This window comes from Tubulanus polymorphus, chromosome 9, assembly GCF_964204645.1.
Source record: "Tubulanus polymorphus chromosome 9, tnTubPoly1.2, whole genome shotgun sequence".
Taxonomy (NCBI): domain Eukaryota; kingdom Metazoa; phylum Nemertea; class Palaeonemertea; order Tubulaniformes; family Tubulanidae; genus Tubulanus; species Tubulanus polymorphus.
In genome coordinates, this window is record NC_134033.1 from 5,347,750 (window position 1) to 5,373,923 (window position 26,174).

The 26,174-nt window shown below is 39.4% G+C and overlaps 3 protein-coding genes and 2 non-coding genes across 5 annotated transcripts; 3 read left to right on the forward strand and 2 right to left on the reverse strand.

The window, feature by feature from the left end:
• Nucleotides 1-1,430: 1,430 nt before the first annotated feature.
• Nucleotides 1,431-1,913, reverse strand: LOC141910487 (beta-1,3-galactosyltransferase 4-like). Its single transcript, XM_074801179.1, has one exon. The coding sequence runs from the start codon at nt 1,911-1,913 to the stop codon at nt 1,431-1,433; it is 483 nt and encodes a 160-aa protein (XP_074657280.1).
• Nucleotides 1,914-4,559: 2,646 nt separating this feature from the next.
• On the reverse strand, nt 4,560-14,297 carry LOC141911169 (organic solute transporter subunit alpha-like). The gene is made up of 7 exons (XM_074802148.1): nt 13,786-14,297; nt 13,141-13,301; nt 12,000-12,232; nt 11,506-11,617; nt 10,494-10,755; nt 8,058-8,314; nt 4,560-7,242 (listed from the first exon to the last, which is right to left on the reverse strand). The coding sequence occupies exons 1-7, from the start codon at nt 13,832-13,834 to the stop codon at nt 7,213-7,215; spliced, it is 1,104 nt and encodes a 367-aa protein (XP_074658249.1). The 5' UTR covers nt 13,835-14,297; the 3' UTR covers nt 4,560-7,212.
• A 90-nt stretch (nt 14,298-14,387) lies between these two features.
• On the forward strand, nt 14,388-18,604 carry LOC141911185 (N-acetyllactosaminide beta-1,6-N-acetylglucosaminyl-transferase-like). Its single transcript, XM_074802163.1, has 3 exons — nt 14,388-14,397; nt 17,690-17,934; nt 18,135-18,604. The coding sequence occupies exons 2-3, from the start codon at nt 17,802-17,804 to the stop codon at nt 18,467-18,469; spliced, it is 468 nt and encodes a 155-aa protein (XP_074658264.1). The 5' UTR covers nt 14,388-14,397; nt 17,690-17,801; the 3' UTR covers nt 18,470-18,604.
• A 384-nt stretch (nt 18,605-18,988) lies between these two features.
• Trnac-gca (transfer RNA cysteine (anticodon GCA)) lies at nt 18,989-19,060 on the forward strand. Its single transcript has one exon. It is a non-coding gene; the product is annotated as a tRNA-Cys (tRNA).
• A 1,587-nt stretch (nt 19,061-20,647) lies between these two features.
• Trnac-gca (transfer RNA cysteine (anticodon GCA)) lies at nt 20,648-20,719 on the forward strand. Its single transcript has one exon. It is a non-coding gene; the product is annotated as a tRNA-Cys (tRNA).
• The last annotated feature ends 5,455 nt before the right edge of the window (nt 20,720-26,174 follow it).

Sequence of the window (26,174 nt, forward strand, 5' to 3'; positions counted from 1 at the left end):
TTGATTTTGAAATCGGAAATCGAACTACATGTGATCGGCGGTCGAAAATAATGTCACGGTTTTTACCATCTGACCTTGCGAGGTTTTTCACGAATTTGCAAAATTCGGCCTCTTTGTCGGTGGAAAGAACGCGTCGCATCGTTCCAATAATGCGCCTACGGCATTTTGTGCACTTAAATGAAACACGAGATCACTGGTGGATATGGTAAAACTGCCTGCATATCTAAATATAATCATAGACCTATGGACGTATACCCTCCTATTCGAGACGCTCGTAAATTCATCAAATTCAAACTTTATTCAGCATAAAACACAGAAGTACAGATCTTGCACGGAATCGAGAAATACAAAAATAGAAACGCATTGTACAAAATATATCAAAAATTTAACACGAATAATACAAAAATAATATGCAGGTATGGGAAATTATGATAATAACATGCAATAGCATTGTAGAAAATAAAATGATTATATCGATGAATTTTACCCGTATAATATTTGTATTATTAGCTGTCTTCTAAACTATGAAGTGTGCTCTACGGTATAAAGAAAATATAGATATAATATCTCTCAATTGAATCTCAACTGGTCAAAGCATATCAAAGTTTCGATACGAGGTGTAAAAATGGTCGGACTATAACGTTCATTCTTGGGACGGGATTCAAATGGAATAGGACAAGTGAGGCTAAAAGCTAAATAATCCAGACGATGGCAAGCCGAATCTAATGGACTTAACAAACTGTTCACTCCTCTATCTCTTAGAGTCCGTGATTTACCGGGGATAAACACTGTGGCATATTCCTGGCAGATGATCCAGTTAAGTTGAAGTTAGTAAGGATGAGAATTATTCGATTTCGCAAAGCGGAACATTTTCGTGGGACATTTTATCCTATAATTATCATCGCTATCAACTTTGCATTGTTGATGTATATATTGCCACGCTGGCATTTATTGCTTATTTATATTTCTTTTCATCCTTTTCTTGTTTACCTTTGGTTTATTTTTTGATCGAGGTTTTCTCTTTTTCATACGTTTTGAAACCTTTTTCGGCGGGGGGCAGGTCTTACCGGCCAGTTTTTCTCGCCATATTCCTAGCATATTTTCAGGTTTTAACTCGTGCGTCGTGATATAAGGCTTTACTTCGCACCAGTTTTTCAACGAAGGCGTAAAATGTATGCGTTCATCGTTGATTTGTTTAACACCCTTTATTTTCATGCCTACGATAGCCGTCCACCAGACATCTTCAAATTTCATTAGATTAGTTTTTAGAGCCGTATCCCACATGTCGGGAATTATGTTCGTTTAAAACCGTATCCGCTGCCGCAACAGTGCTTCGGGAAAGTAGACAACGGCCACGATTCTCGGCCGACAAAAAATTTACTTTTTGGATCTCGATTGACGTTTGGGCGTTAAAATACTTTACACACAAATTACGCGTTCTGATCTGCGTGCGCATCTAACGCAGACGTGAACTGTGCCGCGTCCAAATACATGTTATCGTCGATTTTGATGACGTATTTCGCGTGTCGGCAATAATCGTAAACCCATTTAACCATACCACCAGTTTTTATTGTCAGTCTGTCATACGTATCTTCAACACCCAGCTGTATAATATCGCCGTACGTGGCCATTTCGGCGGACAGAAACCAATCCCAGAGGTGATCGGTCGCATCCGGCAATCCGATCAAGAAAGCAAATTGATTATCGCTAGTTGGTTTGGCCCAAGTTGCGCGAATCACCCGACGCTGTTGGTAGTTATGTACGCGTGTTATGATGAAAACAATAGTTTTGGGATTTCCCCAGCATATTGTGGTATTGTTGATAACGAATGCGATATCTCGTAAATTCCCAGTCAAAGGAGTTAGCAGTGGTATCTCGGCGATTTCGAGTGGCGACTCATCAGCTCTATCCATATTTTGTACCTCGGGTGATTTAAGTAGTGGCTCGATTTTTCTGTCTAGGTCGATGAATAGTAGTAGAATAACACATAATGCGGCTAGAAATATCCATTTGTATCTGAAAATAGATTAAAAGTTTTCAGGCTATGGAAGAAAATAGTTTGAGCAGGTCGATGCGGTTTGATATCATCATCTGTCCGGTATGGTGGCCGATTCGACAGTGTACCAAAACCATGAACTTTTTTAAAATTTCGCATTTATCGTTTTACCGACACGTTAAAACCAGCCTTTAGTTTTGACGCGGTTTTTTGTTCGTTTTTAACGCTACGCCGAGGTTTCGTTGGGATTTATACTCCGAAAACGACAAGACGAATCCCCATGCAGAGTTTTGGTTCCACTGTTGCGCATATAGCAGAAGGTTCACGCATTTAGCAGAAGCTGTTTTACCACTGGCCAAGTGGACTAGTTCTGTTGGTATACTGGTTAGCATGCTTGTATTCTACGCGCACGAGACCCAGGTTCGATCCCGGTGAGTGCACGTAATTTCACTGTCACTTCTCTAAATGATGTTATCGTAAAGCATGGTCTGGATCATATGATGTTTGCTGACGATACGATTATACATCGTTTGTAAAAAGCCCAATTCTATTAAGATACGATTGGATCTCATCGCGAAGTTTAGACCGAATTCTCAAAACAGTTTCAGCGAGATCCATGTTGGAAACTCCTTTATATCTCTATCAGATAATGTACGAAATCTAGGTGTATTTTTTTATACCTACGTGACGATGGATAAGTATGTTAACCACGTACAGTAAAGCTGCATCGTTTGCTTTGTACAGAATTAGTAAAATCAGGAAGCTACTTGACCAAGCCCTGACAGAGAGACTGGTGCATTGCTTTATTACTTCCAGGCTCGACTATTGTAACAGTTTACTACTTGGGGTTACGAAATGTCAACTTGGTCGTTTTCTCATCGCGAAGTTTAAACCGAATTCTCAAAACAGTTTCGGCGAGATCCAAGTCGGAAACTCCTCTATATCTCTATCAGATAATGTACGAAATCTGGGTGTATTTTTATATCTACACGACGATGGATAAGTATGTTAACCACGTAATGTAAAACTGCCGCGCAAAAATTACCGAAAATATGGTAAGGACTTACTGGAAGAAGTTTTGTGTAGTAAGCTATATAGCGTATGTGACTGTCTGTTTGTTGGCTGAATAGAAATTTGCCGGCACTTGTTGTTTAAAAAGAAAAGAAACACGTTCGAATAGGTTACGTGTAGAAGATCATCTATCGAAATAGGGCTCAAAACAGATTTTCTAAATGCGGAATTTTTTTTTGAAATAAAATGGTATCATAATGGATCGTACGAAGGCAAAGTCACGATGAACGTATCGACAACGTATCAACTCTTTAATATTAGATTATAGTAGAGTAAATTGCCCCGTTACTTTCTAATCCCTACCAACCAATTTCGTAATGTATCTCTATCTACCGTTTAGATTTGTGTGATTCCTACGGTACCCCTTTTAAGTTTTTATGTATTACCGATGCATAGGTCCTGCTAATGATGGTGGTTAGCGGTAAAAATCCCAATGGTAAACCCCTCTAGGTAAAATTCCCCCGGGTAAAAATCCCTAGGTAAAATCCCCATGGTAAACCCCCTGGTAGGTAAAATCCCCCGGTAAAAAATCCCCATGGTAAATCCCCGAGGTAAAATTCCCAAGGGTAAAAATCCCTAGGTATAATCCCCATGGTAAACCCCCTTTTTCGCAACTTTTTGGAACTTTTTCGCGAAAACGCCCTCTATCGATTGAAATGTGAAATTTAGATATTAGTGCCTAGTTTTCATCTTAAAGCTATCAAACTGCAGTGCCTCTGTTGTCTCATCCGAGTTTCGGCGCTGTTTTCTTCTTATTCGCTCTGATTATAATAATCACGAGGATTAACAGTTGTAGGACTTAAGATTAAGCCCGACCAAAAAAGTCGGTCCAGGCTCGAGCCAATTTAGCACGGGACAAAATGATTGCGTAAAAATTGCAACTGTTTCCGAAAATAACCTACTTTTTAACCTTTTTTTTTTAAAATACCCCAACCCACTGAGCGCCACACAGGCCATTATTAGCGGGTTCGATGTGTCTTTTTCCCAATTAGGGAGAGACCAGAGAAGAATCTTCGACCAAGAAACTCTGTCACCACCAGGGTTCGAACCCGTAAACCCTGGATTGACATGGACGCGCCCTCTAATTATGCGCGTACTGGCGAGATGAGTCACTTCCGGAACCAGTTCGCAATTCGCTCGCAATGATTTGACCCGCGCTAAAATTTGGATCCGGTTCTTGTTCGGGTTCGTGCTCCGGTTACACTCGATCCAGGGCAAATCGTCCGCGTGTGATCGTGACTTTCGACTCAACGTCCTTTTCTTCTAAATAAATCGGTAGTAATCATTCGGGGCGGATCCAGGGCCATTCCATGACTGCAGCTCAGTGGAATATAAAGGGCAGCAACATTTAGATTTTTTTTTGTTGTTGTTGAAATTCACGTTATTCTGAAGCATTTTCCAAGCACTTGGGCAGCAAAGAAGAAATAGGTTAACAAGGCAGATTCCAAGTGAATCCAAATGATCTTAATCTTCCTTTTTATGAGATTTGCTCAAAATGTGTGTGCCATTTATTGATGTATGATGCCATTAGATTTGCGAAGACCTACGCAATTTCTTCACATTCAATTTGCTTGTACCTTTTTTAAAGTTTTTTTGGGCAAAATTTGCCTAATTTCCAATTACACGCGATCACATGTCTTTTTAGAGTAGTGCATGCCTCATATTGCCTTTTTCGATTTTGGGTGGTTCATTATCAATCACATTACGGATTTAGGCCTAGCAGGGAGGCAATTATTCTTCTAATGGCTCACAGATTGAGTGCGCATTTTATCTTTCCACCGCAACCAAACCTTTTCGTGGGCACTTGAAAAATGCTGCGTGTGCGACGGAGTCAGGATCCGCGCCTGCTAGTTCATCTGTAACATTTTTCTTGCAATTCCTATTTTCAGATGGCGCGTTTTCTATGCTTGCTAATTGTGTCGTGTTGGTTACTATTGAATGTCGACTCGCTGCCTCACGAACATCGTGAAGCAGCGAATAGCTGGATGAAACGCGCAGCCACTCCAGCGGCGGCCGCTACTCCAGCCAGTCCGCTCGATTACGCTTTGGGATATGGCGAATTACCGTACGATCTTCGTGGATTCATATGGACGAGTAAGTGCTGCGTTTGGGTAAAGGTTTTTACTTTTGACCCTAGAATCTGTTGTTCATTTCATCCAACACTTTAGGAAATTGTTCCTCGCTGATTTAACCTAGGATGCAGGTATCTACCAAATCTGCTGCTTTATGGCATTCATGTATAGTTCATTTTCAATTGAAATGTCTCGAGGTGACGTCCTGAATGGACGTGAAGTGTATGATCAGTTTTTGAAAATGTGCTGGTAAAATGTCTAATATCTGGCGTTTGTGCAATTTAGGTAATGTTGAAACCATCCACAAAACGGTAGTGATATTGAAAAGAGACAAAAAGGTCGCTTTTTGAATCGCAGAAGGGGTAGGGTTTAGGGTCTAGGGTTTAGGGTCTAGAGGGTCCAGAGGGTTAGGGTTAGGGTCAAGAGGGTCCAGATGGTTAGGGTTAGGGTTAGGGTTAGGGCTACGGGAAGGATTAGGGTTAGGGTTAGGTTCCATTACATATTATAACATTGTAGGGTTAGGATGAGGCTATAAGTAGTTAAAAAGTTACGACTGAACGAAGCAACCGTCATAGCGCTTTGGGGTAACGTTAGGCTTCCACTCGTATGCTTGCGTGTTCGAATCCCAATTTTCGTGAATCTTTCTCAGAATTTTCTAAGTCCAGCGCATTCGCGCATGCGCATTGGATTGATTTGTGGATGGCTTCAACATTACACAAATTGCGGCGTTTGTAGTTCATTTTCGATTAAAAATGTCTCCAGTGAAGCCCTGAACATATGTGAAGTGTGGACGATCAGTTTTTTGAAAGAACACTGATAAAATGTCTAATGTCTGATGTTTGTAGTTCATTTTCAATTTGAAATGTCTCAGATGAAGTTCTGAACAGATACGAAGTGTGGATGATCAGTTTTTGAAAGTTTGCAGATAAAATATCCATTCCGATATCTAGTGTTTGTAGTTCATTTTCAATTAGAAGTCTCAGGTGAAGTTCTAAACACATGTGAAGTTGTGCCTTAAGTATCGAATGTTTGAAGGATTCTGTAGATCGATACTGAAAGAAGGTTGACGGCCAACTAACACAATCACAATTCAATAAGCCCAGTTTTTCCCCCGTACTGTTTTTAAACATCGGTTATGCTTCCATTTTCAGCGACATCGGACAGTAAACGCCCGATGTACCGAATTATCGACGAAAAGAAAAGATCGCCCGGAATCGATGGTAACAGGCAGACGAAAAATAATTTCCGATTTGTGGCAGGAATTTAAACAATCGGCTTCGTATATGAACAACCGTTTACACGGGACCTTTCAATCGCAACCAACCTCTTCACGAACTAAGTCAAGTATCACGCCTGCAATTCTGTTTCCCTAGTACCAGTCCGCTAATTCCAACGTTTGTCTGAGAATGTAGATTTGCCAAATCCAATGAAACTATTGACTTGCATCGCATTCTTTATATCACGAAATCCTATCATTTTAGTAGTTCTAAACACTGGCGTTATATAGCGGACTTTTAATCTCCGACTGTTTCTGTTGATATATTTTTTTCGTGGAGATAAAATGTTGAAAAGGCGCAGCTGTATGTAACGTACGTACATTCCGAAATCAAACTAGAACTATAAAAATTTTAACCGAAGTTTAACTTATCTTCGCTTAAAGGCCCGGTGGTCCTTCGTGAGGTATCTAGTCTAACCGAATTTTCATGAAATTTGCGTATGTCTTGGGATTATGTAAGGAAAAAAGTATGGACAATAAAATGTTATCAAGCAAATATATTCTATAGCCTACTGGCAAGTTTCGTTAAGTAGATACGTCGTGCTCCCAGCCTTCATTCGACGTGGCCAAATATTCATTATTTATATTCATTTCGACAGACTACCGTAAGGACGATACGTTTCACGCTATGGCAGAAGAAATTATGCCAGATTTTCCAACGGCAGCACCATTGACAGCACCAGGCATGTCGATAAGTTAACGACGAAAAAGCAAACGACGAAATGCTTTGATCCGCGGCTCGATTCGAGGAACTTGTTCTGCGATTTGAATATAGTTCGGTCGACGCGACGTGGTGCCTACGAGTCACCTGCGAGTATGGGTAAATTCTGAAATAAAGGAATCATGACAAATAATCATCGAGAAATATCTTTTTAAGAATATTCGCATTGGACGTCATGTAGTTCGTTTGCAAACCAGTGCAGTTGAAGACCAGTTTGAAAAACGCAAGCGAAGAGACGTTAATCGGGGGCCGGTTTTATAGACTGGTACTAGAGTGGAATCTGGTTGTAATCCATAACACTTTCCATAAAAGTCTCCATTTTTTCCTGACTTTTTGACCCGTGCAGTAAGCTCAGTAGGAAATTCAAGGTAATTGATTGCGGTCACGCGCCGTTAGTCATTGGAGTTTCCCATCGCAATACATCGTTACGCCCGAATGTGACGTCACCAATGAATGGGTTTTTTAAACTTAAAGAAATCTTGAATCTATAAAAAATCTTAATTTCAGTTAGCGTTGTTACACGGGGAGTGACGATGTTATCCGATGTCTTGGCTAGGTAACGGGTGACTGACCTACTGACTTAATTTTCCCATAGATGGCGAACTAGTCAAACCTGGCCGCCCTAACTGCACAGGCACGCACGAGATTTAGTCTTACAGTCGTTTAAATGCCAAAACACAGATATGTGTCGGTTTATTTATTTGTTTTAATTGGCGTTACGTCGCCTGGGTCTTGGTTTCCCTAGACTTACCCTATTGGCATTTAACCTCACGACGGGACGGCATTTGAAGTGTTGCCCGCACACTGTACGCAGCCAACAGGACTCGAACCCACTTGTAGTTAGAATTAAAGCCCAAAGTCTCTCAGGTTTTTTAAATCCCCAAACGAAAGCGTGTTATTCAAGTTTCATTTCTATTTTACCTCGTCCGCAGAAGTGGCGCTCGATTCTAAATGGTCCTCGCACGATTTGTCGATGATTAAATTTTGACTGCTGTCGATTTTCAGCGACGGTTCGACGATTCTGGCCGGATCGCCGGGATCCCTGGCCCAGTCGTGAGTCGAGCCGTAGATACAGTGCGGGTAGGCGACGTCTTCGCGTAACACCGGCCGGAAGAAACAAACACGCGCGTAAATACCCACCAGAACCATCTCCGCAATCAACATCACACTTTGAATATCTGAATCAAGAAATTATAGGAGTTCGTTAATTATTCAATTTCCACCATAATTTTTGTGAGGCGTACGAATAGGACCCGCACTCAATATACGGCTCAGACACTAATCCAAAACTGAACAAGAATCAGGTGGATTCGGGGTGTCCGACCCTGCTTCTTTTACCCCAGAAAATTCCATCCTCAAATATTCCGGGCTGAATATTTTCTGCTGAAGAGAGATCAAAATCAATGGCGAACGACCTAGAAATATCAAAATCTTGTCACGGCAAGTTGTTTTACAATTCTAAGAAGAACTAAACAATAGGGTACCCGCAAAACCAGCTATCCCACCAGATGGCACGACGAGCAGTTGGTTTGTCAGAATTAATTCATTTTCAATGAGATTTGAACTGAATTTTTAGAGTCACGAATCCATATACTATCATAGCACCCCGCAAAATACAAAACTTTCATTCTTCTACTCGGATATCGGTAAAGTTATCTTAAATAATTGATTCATTTAAGAGAAATGTTCATTTAGATTTTATTGAAATGTAGAAGAATTCAAATGACCAACTATCTACTAACGACACCTGGCGGATCCTCGCCTGGCATACGTGGAATCCTCGATTGCCACAGTGGCGATTCGGGTCCCCCATTACTACGTATAGTACGTGGACAACAAAATTGCGGCAACACTTTGGAAAAGTCCCTTAACTTCTTAAGGGGAAACCATTTTCTCTTGACCTTGGATGTGCCCTTGACAACGCGTTACGATTTGTCACGAACGGCCATGTTTCCTCTAACGGCAGATGGCTTTTAAGTGATCGATACAGCGTTGACAACGGGTCGTCTACACTCAACAGATGGTGCAACAAATCAAAATACCGCATTTATTTATTAGTTTGCTGTGTTCTAAAATGTTTTATGTTCTGTTATTGTAATCAATTGTAAATAACATCATCTCCTCTTTATATCGTTGTGATGGTTGGTGTTTTAATTCGATTTCGTATTCGTTACTCGTATTGAAAATTTGTTCATTTTCAACAAAATTTGAACTTGATCTCCAAATCCGAATGTTATCAAACGAGTCTCAAAAAGATGTGTAAGATTCGTTTTTTCATTATGATTGAGATTTCGATGAAAAGTTCGTTTACTAATCCGAACAATCTATTCGAATTTCATTAAAATGTAGAAGAAATTGTCGCGCGGTGACTCAGTAACCACTAGCGCGAACCTGGCGGATCCCCGCTTGCCACAGTAGCGTCGCCGCTACCCTATTCATTCCACGCTTAGATGCTGAGTGTTAGTCAACAGCCGAAAGATTATCATATCAGTTCCATTTTGACATCTTTCATCGCATACATATTCCAGTGAGGGATTTCTTCTCCAATATTTACGGGATTATTCAGTAGTATTCCCACCAAATTCCCTTCGTATATTAGATGATATACGATTTTCTGCCTGCTAATGTATAGTAGCTTCATCAGGTAGCGAAAGCTCGTGCGTCAAACTATTACATTCGACGCACGAGTTTTCGCTACTAATGTAACGTCTGTGGAGATAGTGCTATAGATGAACGATATATCCGCACGAAATGGAAGCTAGCGAGCCGAGACAAATCTTCTCGATGAAGACTACGGAGGGTTTACTAACTTGCTTCCGTGCCAAATATAAGCTTCCGTAGAACTGCGATTGAATGCTAAAGAAATAAATACAACGTTCTATATCCCATTAGCATTCAAGATGCCCGTATCCGACCTGCCTATTTCTCCTAAAGCGGCCCGAATCGGCCCTGACGCATTTTTCATACGCGGCACAAAAACGGATATAGTGGGATTCGAACCCAATAGATTATGATAAACTAGACACCCAAGTCCTCGAAATACCGAAAAGAAATCAACATCCTTTTTCAATTTTTCGAGTATTTGGAGTATGAACATGACTGATCTCGGCAAATCCAAGTAACTTTGGATGAATTTCGGGGACCAAAAGGACCCGATTTTGTGGCCCACCTCATCAAATCTTATATCATATTAAAGCCTTGACTAGTTACTACAAAATAACACAAATAATTTGTAATGTGTGGAAATAAACAGCAAATCAGTATCGTGATGAACTTGGATTTTCCCATGAATTTTCTGAGGAGTAATTGACACTACATAGTGAAATTCCTGAGTGCTAACGGGATATGTAGACTTACTCTGCGACCTTGAGTCGGTGTGCATGAACCCTTTACCGGAACAGGGTATCCACCCGAACGACTGGATCGCCGTCAGGATAGGACCCTGTACGTTTTGGAAAAGTATCACCAGTTGCATGCAGATGAATTTTCCCGATATGCTCTGCGGTTGCAGGTGCTTCCTGAGAGTTCGGTATATCATCAACAAGCCCCACATGGCTAACAGCGTCGACACCATACTGATATAGGACAAAATATTATACGTCCTTTCTGCGTCTTCGTACTGAAAAATAGCATAAAAGTACTAGGTTATTATTATTATTATTATCAATCATTATTTGTTATCATTCTTCTTATTCTTGTTAATTATAATCTAGTATTACTACTATTGCCATCAGTATTATCATTATTCTCATTTACTATTATTATTATCATTCATCAGTATTATTACTACAATATTAGTATCATGATTCTATTCATATTCTATGGATATCATAATATTATTGATATGCATTATTACATATATTATATAGCAAGATATGATCTTTTTGTATTGCACCTTGCACATTATAATTATCATTATCATTATTATTATTATTATCATCATTATCATTATCATTATCATTATTAAAATGCTTTGGAATGAATTGAACTGTGCCTGAACAACCTTAGGCAATCGAGGATTTTACCGACGATCCCCGAGCAATCCAGCCTCGATGTCCTATCGTATATGGACTTCGAATGTTGGATTGGCAGAGATTTGTCAACAATAATCTTTAATTCAATAAACGACGAATAAGAATAATCATAAAATAATGATAATAATAATGAATATTTTTGTGTAACGGATGAAATTCTCCATAAAAAGCATCTAATTGTCGGAACTAAATTCTGATCAATCACGTTCTTTATGCGCATTCCACGCAGTGCCGATTACGATTTTTCTCCAAATTCAAACGAAATATTTTGATATGTTTTCAAATCGATAAAAGGGTTTAATAGCTTTTCCCGAACCAGACAAATTATACTCAACCAGATCCAAATTCATTCTGTCGTCCGCCATCATTAAACCAGCCGCGTACAACAGTATAGGTCTCAATACGACCATCTGATTCACCATTCCATAAATAATCATTAAGTTCTTTCTGTTAAAAAGAAAATAGCCGGCATCAAAATTTGAGACAGTTCTCTGTTCTTTTCTCTTTCACCGAGCACAGCTGTGAGGGGAGTTCAACAAGAACCAATGTGTCAGTGCTAGTTTCTTGCTCCCTCCACAGATGTGAGGGGAGTTCAACAAGAACCTATGTGTCTGTTCTAGTCTCTCACGACCACCACAGCTGTGTTTGTGTGTGTATGTGTGGTGGGGGGTCACCACGAACCCATGGTGTCTGTTCTTATTTATTGCTCACACCACAGCTGTGAGGGGAGTTCAACAAGACTAAATGTGTCTGTTCTAGTGACTCATTTTCACCGACATGTTCACCTAGAGTCCCCAAGCTGTGAGTTAAGTTTTTTCCCCATACGCACCTTGTCAAATCGACCTCGGGGCAACATGGACAGATACAACAGACAGGGGGACTCTTCAGCGAGATCTTCTCGTGCGATAACGTCTCTATGCACTTTTCCCGGCCGCCCAGATAGTCGACCATCAAATCGACGAATTTGATGACGGATATCGATAGGTATAGCGCCGCGACGAGTTTGTTCAGTTCCAAGGAGCGAGGTATACACAACGTCATAAGAGCCGTTATACTAACTACCTGAAAAAACAACGATATCAGACATCAGAGAGTGACAGCTGTATAAAACGCACTCAACACAGGGAAATTCTCGGAAACATGCCAGAAATTAATTCAATCCATAAACAACAGTGTTGCTTCGTAACGGTTAAAAATAAGGAATGATTTGCACAACTCGGGTATCGAACCCGGGTCTTCTTCATTAATTTACCAATTGAACTAGTCTACATGGCCAGCCAGGGCGAATTTCTATTTACGAACTACGTAAGTAAACCCGAATGTCAGTTTAGTCGGAACTATAGAGTCCAAAAAGTGAACCACCCGATTGAGCAGGGTCGCTTTTCGGTCGCCTCTTCCAACTACTTGAAGCGCGTATGACCGAACTAAGTGCGTTCGATTGACTAGCTCCGACGACTACTCGACTAACTACGAAAACCATAGTTTGATTAATCTAATTTTCTACGCTTTGTATTTGGCGAGCTTGGTCTGGGACACCGATTGGTAAAAAAGTATCATACGAAATCTGGCAATGGGTTACCAGCAAAACCAGCTATCCCGCCAGATAGTGTGACGAGCAGTAGGTCGTCCGTTGTAAAAATGAGTACATTTTCAATGAACTTTGAACTGGATTTTTAGACTCCCGAATCCATGTATTATCAAAGCACCCGCCAAATATACAAAACTATCATTCTTCTACTCTGATATCGGTAAAGGGGTTCTTAAATAATTGATTCATTTAAGAAAAAAGTTAATTTAGATTTAATTGAAATGTAGACGAGAAATCGAATGCGGACGACCAACTATCTACTAGCGACACCTGGCGGATCCTCACCAGCCATACGTGGAATCCTCGATTACCCCAGTAGCACTGCGGGTACCCCATTGAATAAACAACAGGATCAAATCCTTTTAAAAACAAATATACCAACCGGATGTAACGCTAGCAGCCATATTGGATGCGACCCTTCGACGCGCGTCAAACTCAAGGGACGTTTGTGCAACCGATAGACTTCTTCGAGAAATAGTATCAGGTTGAATAAAGCCATAGCCATACATATACACAATCCTATCAGCTCCGACTCGGGAATTTCTATAAATTCGAAAGAGAATTGCAAGAGTTTTTTTCGAATTTGAATTCATTAAGTTGACCGCGGATTAGAAAGAATGTTATTTTAGGTTAAACACAGATACTTGGTACCGATCAGGACAGTAATACATTTTTCTGGATAGAAATATTCTGTTTACAGTAAACTGATCAATACTCGGTACCGATCAAGACGGTTATTAATCTGTCTAGGTAGAAATATTCTGTTTACAGTAAACTGCTCAATACTCGGTTCCGATCAAGGCAGAAATTAATTTGTCCGGGTAGAAATATCTTGTTTACAATACCGTATCAACTTCTTTGGACTCGGTACCGATAAGATAGCAAACAGTCGTGGTCTCACAGCAAACCGGTATCATGAAATTTACATTAAACTAACTAAAAGTATGCATATTGTCTACAGTCTTCTTTAACTGACGGATCACGTGCGTTATCCTACCCCACAAATCCCAAATCCCCCAAACTTTACCACTAAAGAACTTCCTCGTCGTCGGCAGGGTATCGCTGCAATTCTCCATTTCATATACCGGTTTAAACGTTCCGCATAGACCGGTATTCGATCACTTCTTTAAGCGGTTTCGTCATCGACGTATAATAACGCATCCACCGCGGCTCATAACATCGAGTTATACACATAGCGTGTTTGAATACGAGGACAACACGGCAATATCGCTATCATACCGGTAATGATCAGATGACACATATTTCGACCCCGGTTGTTTCGATTAGAATCGTGACTTGATTTCCGCGTTACAGATTAGACAGGTATACAGGTTTAAATAGGTCTAGACTATAGTATATGGCTGGAAAACAAACGCGATAGTCAATTGCGCCTTTTTGAGTATTACTTTATAGCCCACTTGTGACTTGAGTCCCAGCGAGCTATTGCGTTCACGTTCCGTCGTCCGCAGGTCCGTCCGTCCGTCCGTTGACGGTATCCAGTAATGTTGGGAAGTTTTAAAGGCGCTTCCATGGATTGTCTTGATCTTTGACTTCTTCATGTACGTATCTACCCTAGATCGTCTGCCCAAAAACTGGCACGATTAGAATCAAGATAACCGACCGGCAACCTTTGTAACAGGTTTTTACACATTTTTACACAAGTTTTCAAGGGGAATTATGAGAACGCTTCGATCAATAATCTTGTTGTTTGCATATGTTTGTATCTCCCCATCGTACATCAGCATAACAAACATTGGGTCGATCAGACGCAAGATGGCTGCTGTCATTAGACCATTTTTGTGCCCAAAAACGTCGTCATTTTTGCCCTCGATTCCGAGACCGATAGCTCCTAAATGGTTGGCCACTTTTCATTGAAATTTGCGATGGTTATACTTTGAGGAGAAAGCTCCTAAACATATCAGACATATTTTTAATCAATCGAGCCGCCATCTTAGTGCCATCAGTCCTCATTATAGAAAAAAGTTTTTTTAAGGAAAATATCCAAAGGTTTTAATTTATAGTCTTGCTATTTGATAAACTTTATCACTATTGTAGTATTCATTTCCCTCGCGTGGAATTCGGGGTTTTCCAGATTTTTGTTCACGCCACCAGGCGGAGCTGAATATTGAATCATATACGATTTGCCTATTTATGTTGATACCTGTGGACATTTTGTAACCACAATCAATTGCAACGTGTGACATGTTGTATATGGTGTTTGAGTTTTAAGGTCATTTTTTTTGTTTATGGTCACCAGGGGGCACTGAATAGCAAAATAACATAGTATTTTCATATTGTATTGGTCTCTAGGCATATTTCGTAACCCCAATGAGTTGCAAAAATGTAGCTTGTGACATGATCTATGATTGTGGTGATTTTCAAGCTCAAATTTGAATATGGTCCACAGGGGGGCATTGAATAGCTGAATAACTTAGTATTTTCATATTGTATTGGTCTCTAGGCATATTTTGTAACCACAATCATTGCAAAATTGTAGCTAGTGACATTTTCTATAATTGTAGTGAGTTTTGGGGTCAAAGCTATCTTAGTATGTTTACCCGTGGCGTTGAATATTGTAATTTTCTGTTTGTTGAGCAATTCAAACCACTTTCCAAGAAGGAATCGTGTCCTTGGGCCCTTAAAGCTGCGTGGTAAACTAGATATATACGCTCATAAAGGCGCGTGTCGATTTTTGGGATACTGAAGAGAATAGACAAACATATGCTGCACTTTCTTTTGTTTTAGTACTTTTAGTTCCGGAATGAATTGCTTCGGTGATTCGTTTGCGGTGAAATGAATTTTTTGTGCACCGAGCTACCAGGAGCTGCGGTCTAGAACCCGTATCCGAATTGACGTTTGGTAATTCAAATTGAGGAACTATCATTGATAAGTTTTGCCGGTAATCCGACGGAGGGGATCTAAGTCGAAAAATTCAAAGAAGAAATTTACTCATCGGGGTCGCGGTTTAGAACTCGAATCCGAGATGACGCATTCAAAGTGCTCAACTGGTATTGGCTTTGCACCTTAGTCGAATCGATATGGATGTGCGCGTGAATATACACATTCATTACTTGATGTTCGTTTTTTGTTAACACGCACCTCGTCAACGTCATCGATTTCAATGAATAGAACAGACAAGCATCTGTCGCAATGACTTTTCTTTTCGAATTTTGTCCCCAACAGCGCGACTGTCACAATCGTGCCGCCTATAGTTTCGGAATGAAGCTTCGGTGATTCGATTGAAAATCGCGAATGTCTTCAGCGTACCGAGCTTCTTTGAGTTGCCGCGGCTTAGAACGGCAGAATCGACATTAACTTCGAATTGAGGAATTATCGAAGTTTTATAGAAATTTGCCGAGAGAGTTTTTAGTCGAAAAATTAAAATAACGTATTCGCTCATTTTCATGAATCGATTTCGATTTCTTGCATAGAAGAACTGAATTATGCGTTAACGAAGTTAAGGCACTTTGATAAAGCGACAAGCTGAACAGAGAAATACCTGCCGGTTGGTTGGAGAAGGGAGGTGGCCACCTCCCTTGTTGGAGGAATCACTAAACTTGGAAGACGCTTTGCTTGAGGTTTTCATTGGTTTTCGATAAAGAAGTTACGAGCATCGAAGCATAAACGTCAAAACCTCCTTGAAAATGGCAATCTGGTGCACGGTCACACGGTTCCGATCGCAGAGAATAATTTTAGTTCTGGTGTTTGTAATTATCATGATCAGTTTCTCCTTCAATCGCCAGGAACGATTCGCTAGAAACCGCGAAGCTGAACGATGTTGTTCTGGCGACTGTATCGCGATCGACAGTAGTCCGTACCGACCCCGTCGCGTTAGCCAGTTCGCCAGACGGCATCTATGCGAAGGACTTTTCAAGGGCGATAGCGAAACGTTGGTAAAAGCGCGGCGCTACATGCGACGCTACCCGGTCGAATCGATACCCGACTGGGAATACTTTCAAATACTGTCGAATTCAACCTGCGCCGAATTCGTCGCGTCGAACGGTTATTTCAAGTCGCCGACGTCACGAGAAGAGATCGATTTTCCGCTGGCGTACGGGATACTCGTCTACAGGGATTTCGAGCAGTTCGAGCGCTTGTTCAGAGCGGTATACGCGCCTCAGAATTACTACTGCGTCCACGTCGATAGTAAAAGCGCCGCGTCGTTCTACGGCGCCGTTGTCAAGTTAACCGATTGTTTCGAAAACGCTTACGTCGTTGAAACGCGCGTCGACGTACGGCGCGGCGATTTTAGTTTGCTGGAAGCGGAAGTCACGTGCGCCAGATATTTGTTGAAGTACAAACGTTGGAAATACTACATAAATCTTACCGGACACGAGTTCCCGTTTCTGAGCAATCGTCAACTCGTCCGCGTGTTCAAAGCGTACAACGGATCAAACGATATAAATGTACAGTTGACCCTTCAAGATAAATGGTAAACACATATGGAAATCATCACATATAACAAAACCTTTTACCTAGACACATTTTAAATGTATGCCCTTCTTTGCCCTAATTGCTAATTAAATCGCGTTACCTGAGGGGCACTGCAGTGTGGAGTCGATGTGCGCTACGCCATCAATATCGGCGATTGGAGAATTACACATTTTGTGTATATCAGCATATATATAATATCTTTTAATTCATACAACCTTTTTAAAGGAAATGAAATGCAGAATTTGCGAATAAGATTAGGGTGTCCACGACGTCATCGATATTGGTGCTTAAAAAGTAACAATTTCACTTTAGTATATATTGGCGTTTAGAATATCTTTTAATCGATTGATTCTAATCAGGTTCATATTTTTTGCTTACTGAATTTACAAGTCCTATTATGAATATCAATGGCGTGAGTTGACGAGTACTACGTCATTGACATCGGGGCTAGACTGGTTGCCGGTCAGATTGTAAGTATATGTTTATATGTTCGATAGGAAATCACGATGGAAGATTCCAGTCAACAAAATCAATGAACGAAAAAAACCGGCTCCACGTAATATCACGACGAGGAAGGGCGAGGTTCACGTGACCGCTAGTCGAGAGTTCATGGAGTTCGCGTTGACTGACGATAAAGCGCGAGAGTTCTACTATTGGCTGCGCGATACGATGATGCCGGAAGAGCTGTTCTATACGACCTTGAACTTCGATAGCGCAATTTGCGCACCGGGTAGTTCCGCAGGTAGGCGCGCCGGGGATGGCAGTGGGACGAACTGGCAATGACATCGCTATATTGAGGTTTCGAAGAGGCGTTTAAGAGAAAAGTCGGTTTTAATTTGAAGGGTTAAAACGAATTCTCGAGTAACATAGCAAAGAAATTGGTTAAGGTATCATATTTTGTTCGTTAATATGGTTGAAAAGTCTTGAAAAATCATTTTTCAGGAAGTGTGAACGAATTGACTGATCATTACCAGGCCAGGTACAAGAACTGGGGACACGTGCAGCCTGAATATATGGGCGGCAAGGCCATTCGATGTCAAGGTCGATTCAGGAACGACATCTGCATTCCGGGAGTCGGCGACCTGTCGAAGTTGGCGCCGTCGACGAACAAGAAACTTTTTCTGAATAAACTCTATCAGGATTTCGAGTATTTGACTTACGATTGTTTGGAAGATGTTCAGCGGAATCTGACGATCCGGTCGAGTTCAGCCGACTTCGCGTTCGACGATTCTTTCTATCGCAATTTGATATTCGCGAAGAAGAAACGCGATTGTTAAACATCGATGAAACATTAGATCCGTGTTGTGACGATATCATATAGAATCCTGATACACTGTAATGATTTCATCAATTATTTATAAATTTTTCTTCAATGTATAGTTAAACTCAACACTTAATCTTAAGATACACAATATCCGTGTTCGATGAATATGTAAGACACTACGCCTGATGATGTATCAGTTTATAGCCGAAACATTGCTCGAAATATAAACTCATTTAAACTCAGGACCTTTCCTTCGTTGGCTGAAATTATTGTGGGATTTCATACACTAAACATGTCCTTCGAACCATTGTCTCCTTCATATTCACCTTGTTTAACCCCCTTCTCCTAGTCCTAGTTCGCTTTGCTTTAACCAGTTTCCGAACTACGGACACCCTGAGTGCGCCATCTGATCTGAACATCTGGCGACAATTTGCATGAATAGTTGAATGAATAGCTAACCATTTTAAATATCAGGATTATAATCGATTAAAACCGAGAATATTCGAACCGTTTATTCGAACCAGTTGTCAGAGGGGATATAGCTCAGTGGTAGAGCATTCGACTGCAGATCGAGAGGTCCCTGGTTCAAATCCGGGTGTCCCCTGAATTTTTTTGATACATTTCTTTATTTTAGCCGATGTTTCGCTAGGGCTGCTTCATCTAGAACTAGGTTTAGGTCAACAACACTTGAAGCCATTACTTGTGTGCCTTACACTCCCACTTCCCTGCTATGACCAAGAAACGAATCTTTGCGCACTTGAAGGAGTACTTAATCTAGTTCTTAAATTTAAGATTTAGATTTAGAAACGACCAAGCTGTTTTATTTCGAAAAGGACATATGATTAATTAAATACAAATCTTTATCTGCATGAAAGCAATGAGAGTTTTTAAAAATCTATTAACAGGGATTGACCCTGTTTTCTATTTGATTGCTAGATTTCGTTTGAACGTTCTGATTTGGTGTCCCTTACAAACCCACCGCACCTGCCGGAAACGAAACAGGGGTTCGATTTTGAAATCAGAAATCGAAGTTATACGGATTTAGTTGTGTGATCGGCGGTCGAGTTGACAGAATTTCTTGTTTTAATCGAAGAACATAATTCGGTTCCGGTTCATTCAAAAGAATGTTGGGAGTTCTAATGAAGGTACTACACACCAGTAACAAAATGTAGCTTTGTAGCACAACTTATAAAAAGGGCATTTTGAAACAAAAAGGGCATTTTGAATCAAAGGGCATTTTGAAATAAAAAGGGCATTTTGGTGCAAAAAGGGAATTTTGAAACAAAAAGGACATCTGAAATTTGGAGAATCTGCATTTTGCTGTTATTTCCAAGCAATTAAAGTCCTGCCGTGAAGTGCTTTCTAGCAAATTAACATTAATTTGCATTGAGATGTAGTTTCCAGGCAATAAAGACAAAATCTAGTGTTTTTTTGTTATAAAATCATCTACCTCGTTTTGTAAAAATGTTCCTTTTTCTACTTTGGGCATGAAAAGAAAAAAATTTAAAAAGCCACGAGATACTCACGACGTTTACCGTTGCTACGTTTGATAAGGTACACATAACACATGCTACGAGATAGAATGGTGTGAACATCCTCAGGGGCGGATCCAAGCTTTATTCCACTGTATTGCAGAATATAGTCGGGAAAATATGGATAACATATTTTCCAGAAGTACCTCATCTAATAGGTCCAGAATGCCTTTAAATATAAGGGAAAAGGGTCAAATTTCTCTAATGAGCTTCGCAGCTGGCGTATCATTGAGCAATAATTTATAAGAATATAGTCAATTTTACTGGCTGGATCCGCCCCAGATCCTTGTTGACTGGGTTGGCACGAGGCAGGGAAACACTCGCAAACAGGAGACAGAAACATCCGTACGTTTCCCTGTGTTGTGTGCGTTTAGATCAAACGGTTCGTCGAGATCAAACATGTCCGTGTTTCCCTGCGTCGTATATGCGTTTGCGAGAAACAATCTACAACTCTGGCTACCAATGGCTATTTTGACGGGCAGTATGAGCGACGCGTGAGAACAATGTACGTGACCCTGCATATAATGATCGTTTGCTATTCCTCTACCATGGACGCGTTGTAAACTAGTTTTAAACGCCTCGGAAATGTCTGTAGTGAGCGTACAAAAGACAGGACGGGAGTTATAGAAATTGTTGAACAAAATGGCCCGGTGTAAGAAGGGGATATAGCTCAGTGGTAGAGCATTCGACTGCAGATCGAGAGGTCCCTGGTTCAAACCCGGGTGTCCCCTTAACATTTTTTAACTGGTAAGAGTTATCGAGAGGTCCCTGGTTCAAACCCGGGTGTCCCCTTAACATTTTTTAACTGGTAAGAGTTATCAAAAATCCTACCCCTTAGTGATTTTTAACTACTAAGAGTTGAAAATCCCAACTACAACTACAACTCTTATGCGAGCCCCTGTGGGGACACTCAATCAAAAAATCAAACTAAATTGACCAACCAAATTAATAACAAGGACAATCCCTATTTTAAGATCAAAAGATTGCCTGATTTTTGCTTTGAAATATTTTATCGAATTCAAATCATTTTTGACGATGCAATAACGTAACCGATTTTGTATTCTGAGGTGATAATCAGACGATGTCGCGCTTTCCGCACATAGTCGGTAAATTCCGTCAAATCTCCGATATCCAGGAGGAGATTCTCGGCCACTATAATTATATTGAATATAAATGTCTATGGTTCAGATAATATCTGACCGGCATACACGAAATGGAGTATCATATTGATTAAATCAATCAATTTATATATCAGGGCAGATGTATATCGTGTTAGAATGTTTTAATTGACGCCGGGACCAGTTGGCAGCTGACATCTTGCAAACCAATAGCTTCCGAGGAGCTCAGCCGACATAACCTCATAAACGTATTCCCGTTCCCGCTAGATGGCGGCCGAGTCAATAATACCCTATCTTACAGCCGTCATCCTCCAATTCAATTCAATTCAATATTTATTTCACGGAAAAGCAGAACAATCGAATCATAAGAAAGCTAAACAAATTTTAAAAAAAGAACGAAAAAATAAAGAAAGCTCCCCGAGAGCTATGTCCCCTGGTGGCGATATAGAGTTCTTGCTATGACGGCGCTCCATAGTGATGGGCAGACATTTTTTTAATAGAGTAGATGTATTGCATTGGGCAGAAGTTGGCGGAGAGCTCTCCCCTTTTCTTCAAAAAATCCCTAATTCTTCAAAGTAGTTAAAAATCCCCCTCCTTTTGAATGGAGTGTGCGTAGATACAATCTTAAGGTCATTCAATTCATATTATTCATACATATACCCAATTTACTCACTGTGGAACACCGTGGTAAGCATATCATGAGCATACAAACTATAGTATAAACTATTTGCATTAAAACATACCTCAAATTAACAGTTCATTAATACTAAATTAGTACTTACAGTTATCGCAAAGCTTAATGAAAGGGTTCATCGCACATTTCAAATATATAACACTAGCGTGAATCTAAAAATCTTTCAAGTTCATTATTGTTTATAATTCATGGCATCGCACAGCTGAAATATGCCACAAGTTAACACGAGATCACAGTTCAAAAATATTCAAGTTCTTATTCTTATTAATTCTAACAGTTTATTTTATTCTAAGAGTTTACTTAAGAATCTATCGCAACGAAACATTTCATTGCACAGTTCAAATATATTTCAGTCTGAATGCAATATGAACGAAATTGGCGAATCATCTCACTTTGAAATGTTCTTGAAAATCACCGAGTGGGTATTTTACCTACTTTAGATATTTGGGGTTTTTTTACCAACAACCAGAGTCATCGTTAGTTTTCTGGTTTTATTTCGAAAAACAAGGGCATCTTTTTGCTCTGTATCGCCCGTATGACGTCACGCACAGCAGCGCCATACAATGATTCAATAAGTAGGCCTAAAATTAACCGTCGATATTTTTCACCAGTAATAAGTAAACTCATGAGATAATGAAAATCCCACAATGATAATGAAAGACTAAGTCCGAAAATATTTTCAAGAGCCAGTAGTTTATTCGATATTTCGACTTTATTCTAATAGTCATCTTCAAGAATACTGTATTCCTCGAGCTCATAGTTTATTCAACGTTTCGACTATATTCTAATAGTCATCTCCGGGGGATGAATGAGTTGCACCAGAAATTATGAAATATATATACAATCCAAGAATTATCAATATTATTATAACCATTATGAACGCTATTGTTATCATATTTGCGATTAGAATTATGATTATCTTGTTACTATTATGATTATTATTCATTACTATGAATTACTGCGTTCGTGTATTAATTAATCAATCATTTTTTTCTCATGGTTGTACGTAAAATACAAGCTCTGCTTCCTATGTTAACCAATCTGTGATATTGTAACATTTCATATCGTTTATAAATATTGAAATCACTCATTATGATGAATGATTTTCATATGTGTTTTGTTACAATTTTTCAGAAAAATAAAGCTATGTAATCTAAATTGATTTAAGATATACACAAGAAAGACGAAAAATGAAATTTACACAAGACACAAGAAGACGACGATAGTGTGGAAACGCCATCTTGAAATAAAAAATATCGACGTATTCTAAGTGGCCTTACTAAGCGCCGATTCACGTGTAAGCGCAAATCGCTTGTGTAAGCGCGGTATTCCGACAAATTCGGCATCGCACAAGTACAGTACTTCGTGTGAAAGCAACTATTTTCAATGGATATGATGCTTTTTCTAGTTAGAATGGTTCGAGAAATTTTGTAAATATATCATTCTAAATGAATCCTAAATTCTGAATTTTATCTGAAAAAAACTCGGAACGCTCTCGAATACCTAATCATTGACATATATTCTAAAATTTCGAATGACGATTTCTATTTCTATTTTGTAAGCCGCTTATTTTTTCACTCATAAGCGGTTTAACATGGTATTAAATCACATTCGAAAGTATCTAATAACCGTTAATTTCGGACTTTGACGTCAACTATTGGGAATCGCCTAAAACAGCCGAAAAAACCAGGCAAGTGACGTCATTTTCATAAAATCTTACTGAGTCTAGTTTTCTTGCTAAGTTCCTTACTACCTATAGTAATAATCAACTAAGTTAGACAAATTTTATGAATATGGCTGATGGGGAGAATTAACTCTATGCGGAGCTAGTTCATCGGCTGTTCGTTATTGAAATCGTCGATTCTGAATTCAAAGCCGATTGAAATTCGTTGTTTCAGAGCAACGTTTATGATACAAAATTCGTTTGATTCCAAGACAAATGCCGGAATTAATACATCGTTACACAGGTTATATACTTATAATATATCATTGTTCATTTGATTTAAAAGTTCTTTCTTTGATTTTCAGAATGTATAAAACACTGTTTATTGCCTTGGCCTTGTTTATGGCCATCGGAGCCATAGCCGCAGAAGGTAATTTCTAAACAAAAAATAATTCAGTTAACTCGACCGCCGATCACACAACTATATCTGTACTTCGATTTCCGATCTCCGATTTCAAAATCAAACTCCGTTTCCCGGCAGGTGTGGTGGGTTTGATAACAATTTTTGAGAGGATGTGCGCTACGTCATCAGTATATGCGGGTAAGACCGGTTGCCAGTCATTATACAATTATCGATATTCAAAATTAAAATAACTTTATTGATCTTTAAAATTTATATCAGATGATATATGAAATATCTATCATTTATCATTTTACTTCATTTCATTTGTGAAACTCTTTGTCTTAATACAAAGACAATTGGAGTGATATATACAGTACATAAAAATATACATTATATACGACGTATAGCAGGTACATACCTAATTAGATACTGGTTTACATGTGAGCTATCTTTAAGGAAAAGTGAAAAATCACACAATTTTGCCAATAAAAATACAAAGTTCGGCTCTGTCTTTGTCGACATCATTATGCAATGTGCTATCTTTCGAGGCGTCAATATATTTTCAAGTTATTTTCTTGTTTATCATCCGTTTTCAGGTTCGAATCGTCCGTAATAACGTCCGTTCGAATCGTCCGTAGCCCTGATAATTCAAAATTGTCTATGATGAAGGGGGCCCTTCCACAGCTGAGCCGTACTCAAAAACATACGTAAGTAGCACAGACATGTCTTTTGAGTAAAATAGCTGCGGAAGTTTATGAAGATTTGGGCTTTCTTGAAAATATTCTGAAATGCATAAAATAGTTTTCGGAGGTCTTCAAAGAAACTACGCTCTAAAACAATATGATACTCATCGCCGATTTTGTTTAGGCTACATTCGGTACAAATTCGTTCTTCTATATCGATGTATTTACGTATCTGCCTGTTTCTACCGGTAAACACTGGTTCGAGCATCGGAATTTCATCGTTTTTATATCTAGATCAGAGGTTATTGTCAATGTCTTTGATGATGAGTAAGAATGATAATTGCAACCGTCTTAAAAATTGCTAATAACGTCTAAAAAACCATTATGCAGTGTCATTATTGTAAATTATCATAACTGTTATTGCTGTAAATATTATGATGTGTATCATTATTATTTGCATAAATGATCTCATTTTACCTGATGTATTCACGAACTCGGAAATGGGCAACTCGGAATATAATAGCTAACATGAAAAAGATTTATCTATTATTTTGTTATCTTTTTCGATCCTGAACGCGGACTTTGCTTAACTCGACTAAACTTGCATGTTAAGGTTTAGGTCCAAAACGTTGTATACATTTTTCAATGATCCATAGGGAAGAGGTATTAACGAATAAAAACCCAAAGTTAGATCTGTAGGAAACTGTTTATTTCCACACGGTTTCGAGGTTAAAACTAAACCTAATCTTCAGAGGAACCAAAAATACAATAATAAGGGTTGAGGTGTGTTTATCAGTATAACTATAACGGACCCTCGATTGGCACAGTAGGATTACTTGATATTTCTCGTCGAATCTGAGAAATTGAAATTCATTCAAGCTCATCACCCGAATATATGTCACGCGAATTTTTTTGTCGTTTCTTTTTTCATCTTGTCTTTTAAAATCATGCTGTGAGTTGTTGAACGTTGAAACGACTGTAAGACGTCATCACATCGAGTGGGTTAAATCTGCAGGAAGAAGTTCCACGAGGTCGACGGCCAAAAATACATTGATCATTGGGTCCTGTCCCCGAAACAGGTGGTGCGACTGTTGCCATCAGTTGACTTCTTGCCTTCTAAATTGTATGTGCTGGTTATGATACTCGCATCTGAGGCGGAGAGACTAAACTGGTATCGTGCAATCAATTCAATTCAATTTTCAATTCAAATATATTTATCTGCATAAAATAGGCAAACATATATACAATCTACGCAGGCCTAGCAATGCCAGAAAGGCCGCTTAACGCTAGCACCCGTACGAAAAAACAAAACTAGGCACCGTAACAAATTATACAAATAGAATTAATAATATGACTCAGCAGGAATGTGGATGCGTAATTATTGCGTGATTTAATATTAATTACACAGTTTGGGGATTCAATAATCCTAAATGACAGTTACAACAGTTGATATTATCGCCTCATCCTCGTCTACGAAGTCGTAGACCGGGTACTTGCCCAGAAACAAAAACAGCATTGACCCTTAAAACTATACTACTCAGATGAACTCAGTTTATTCGTAAAGAAATAGTTCGCGCAACAGTTATAGAAATGAAACCGCTTAAATAAAATGAGGAACAAAATTT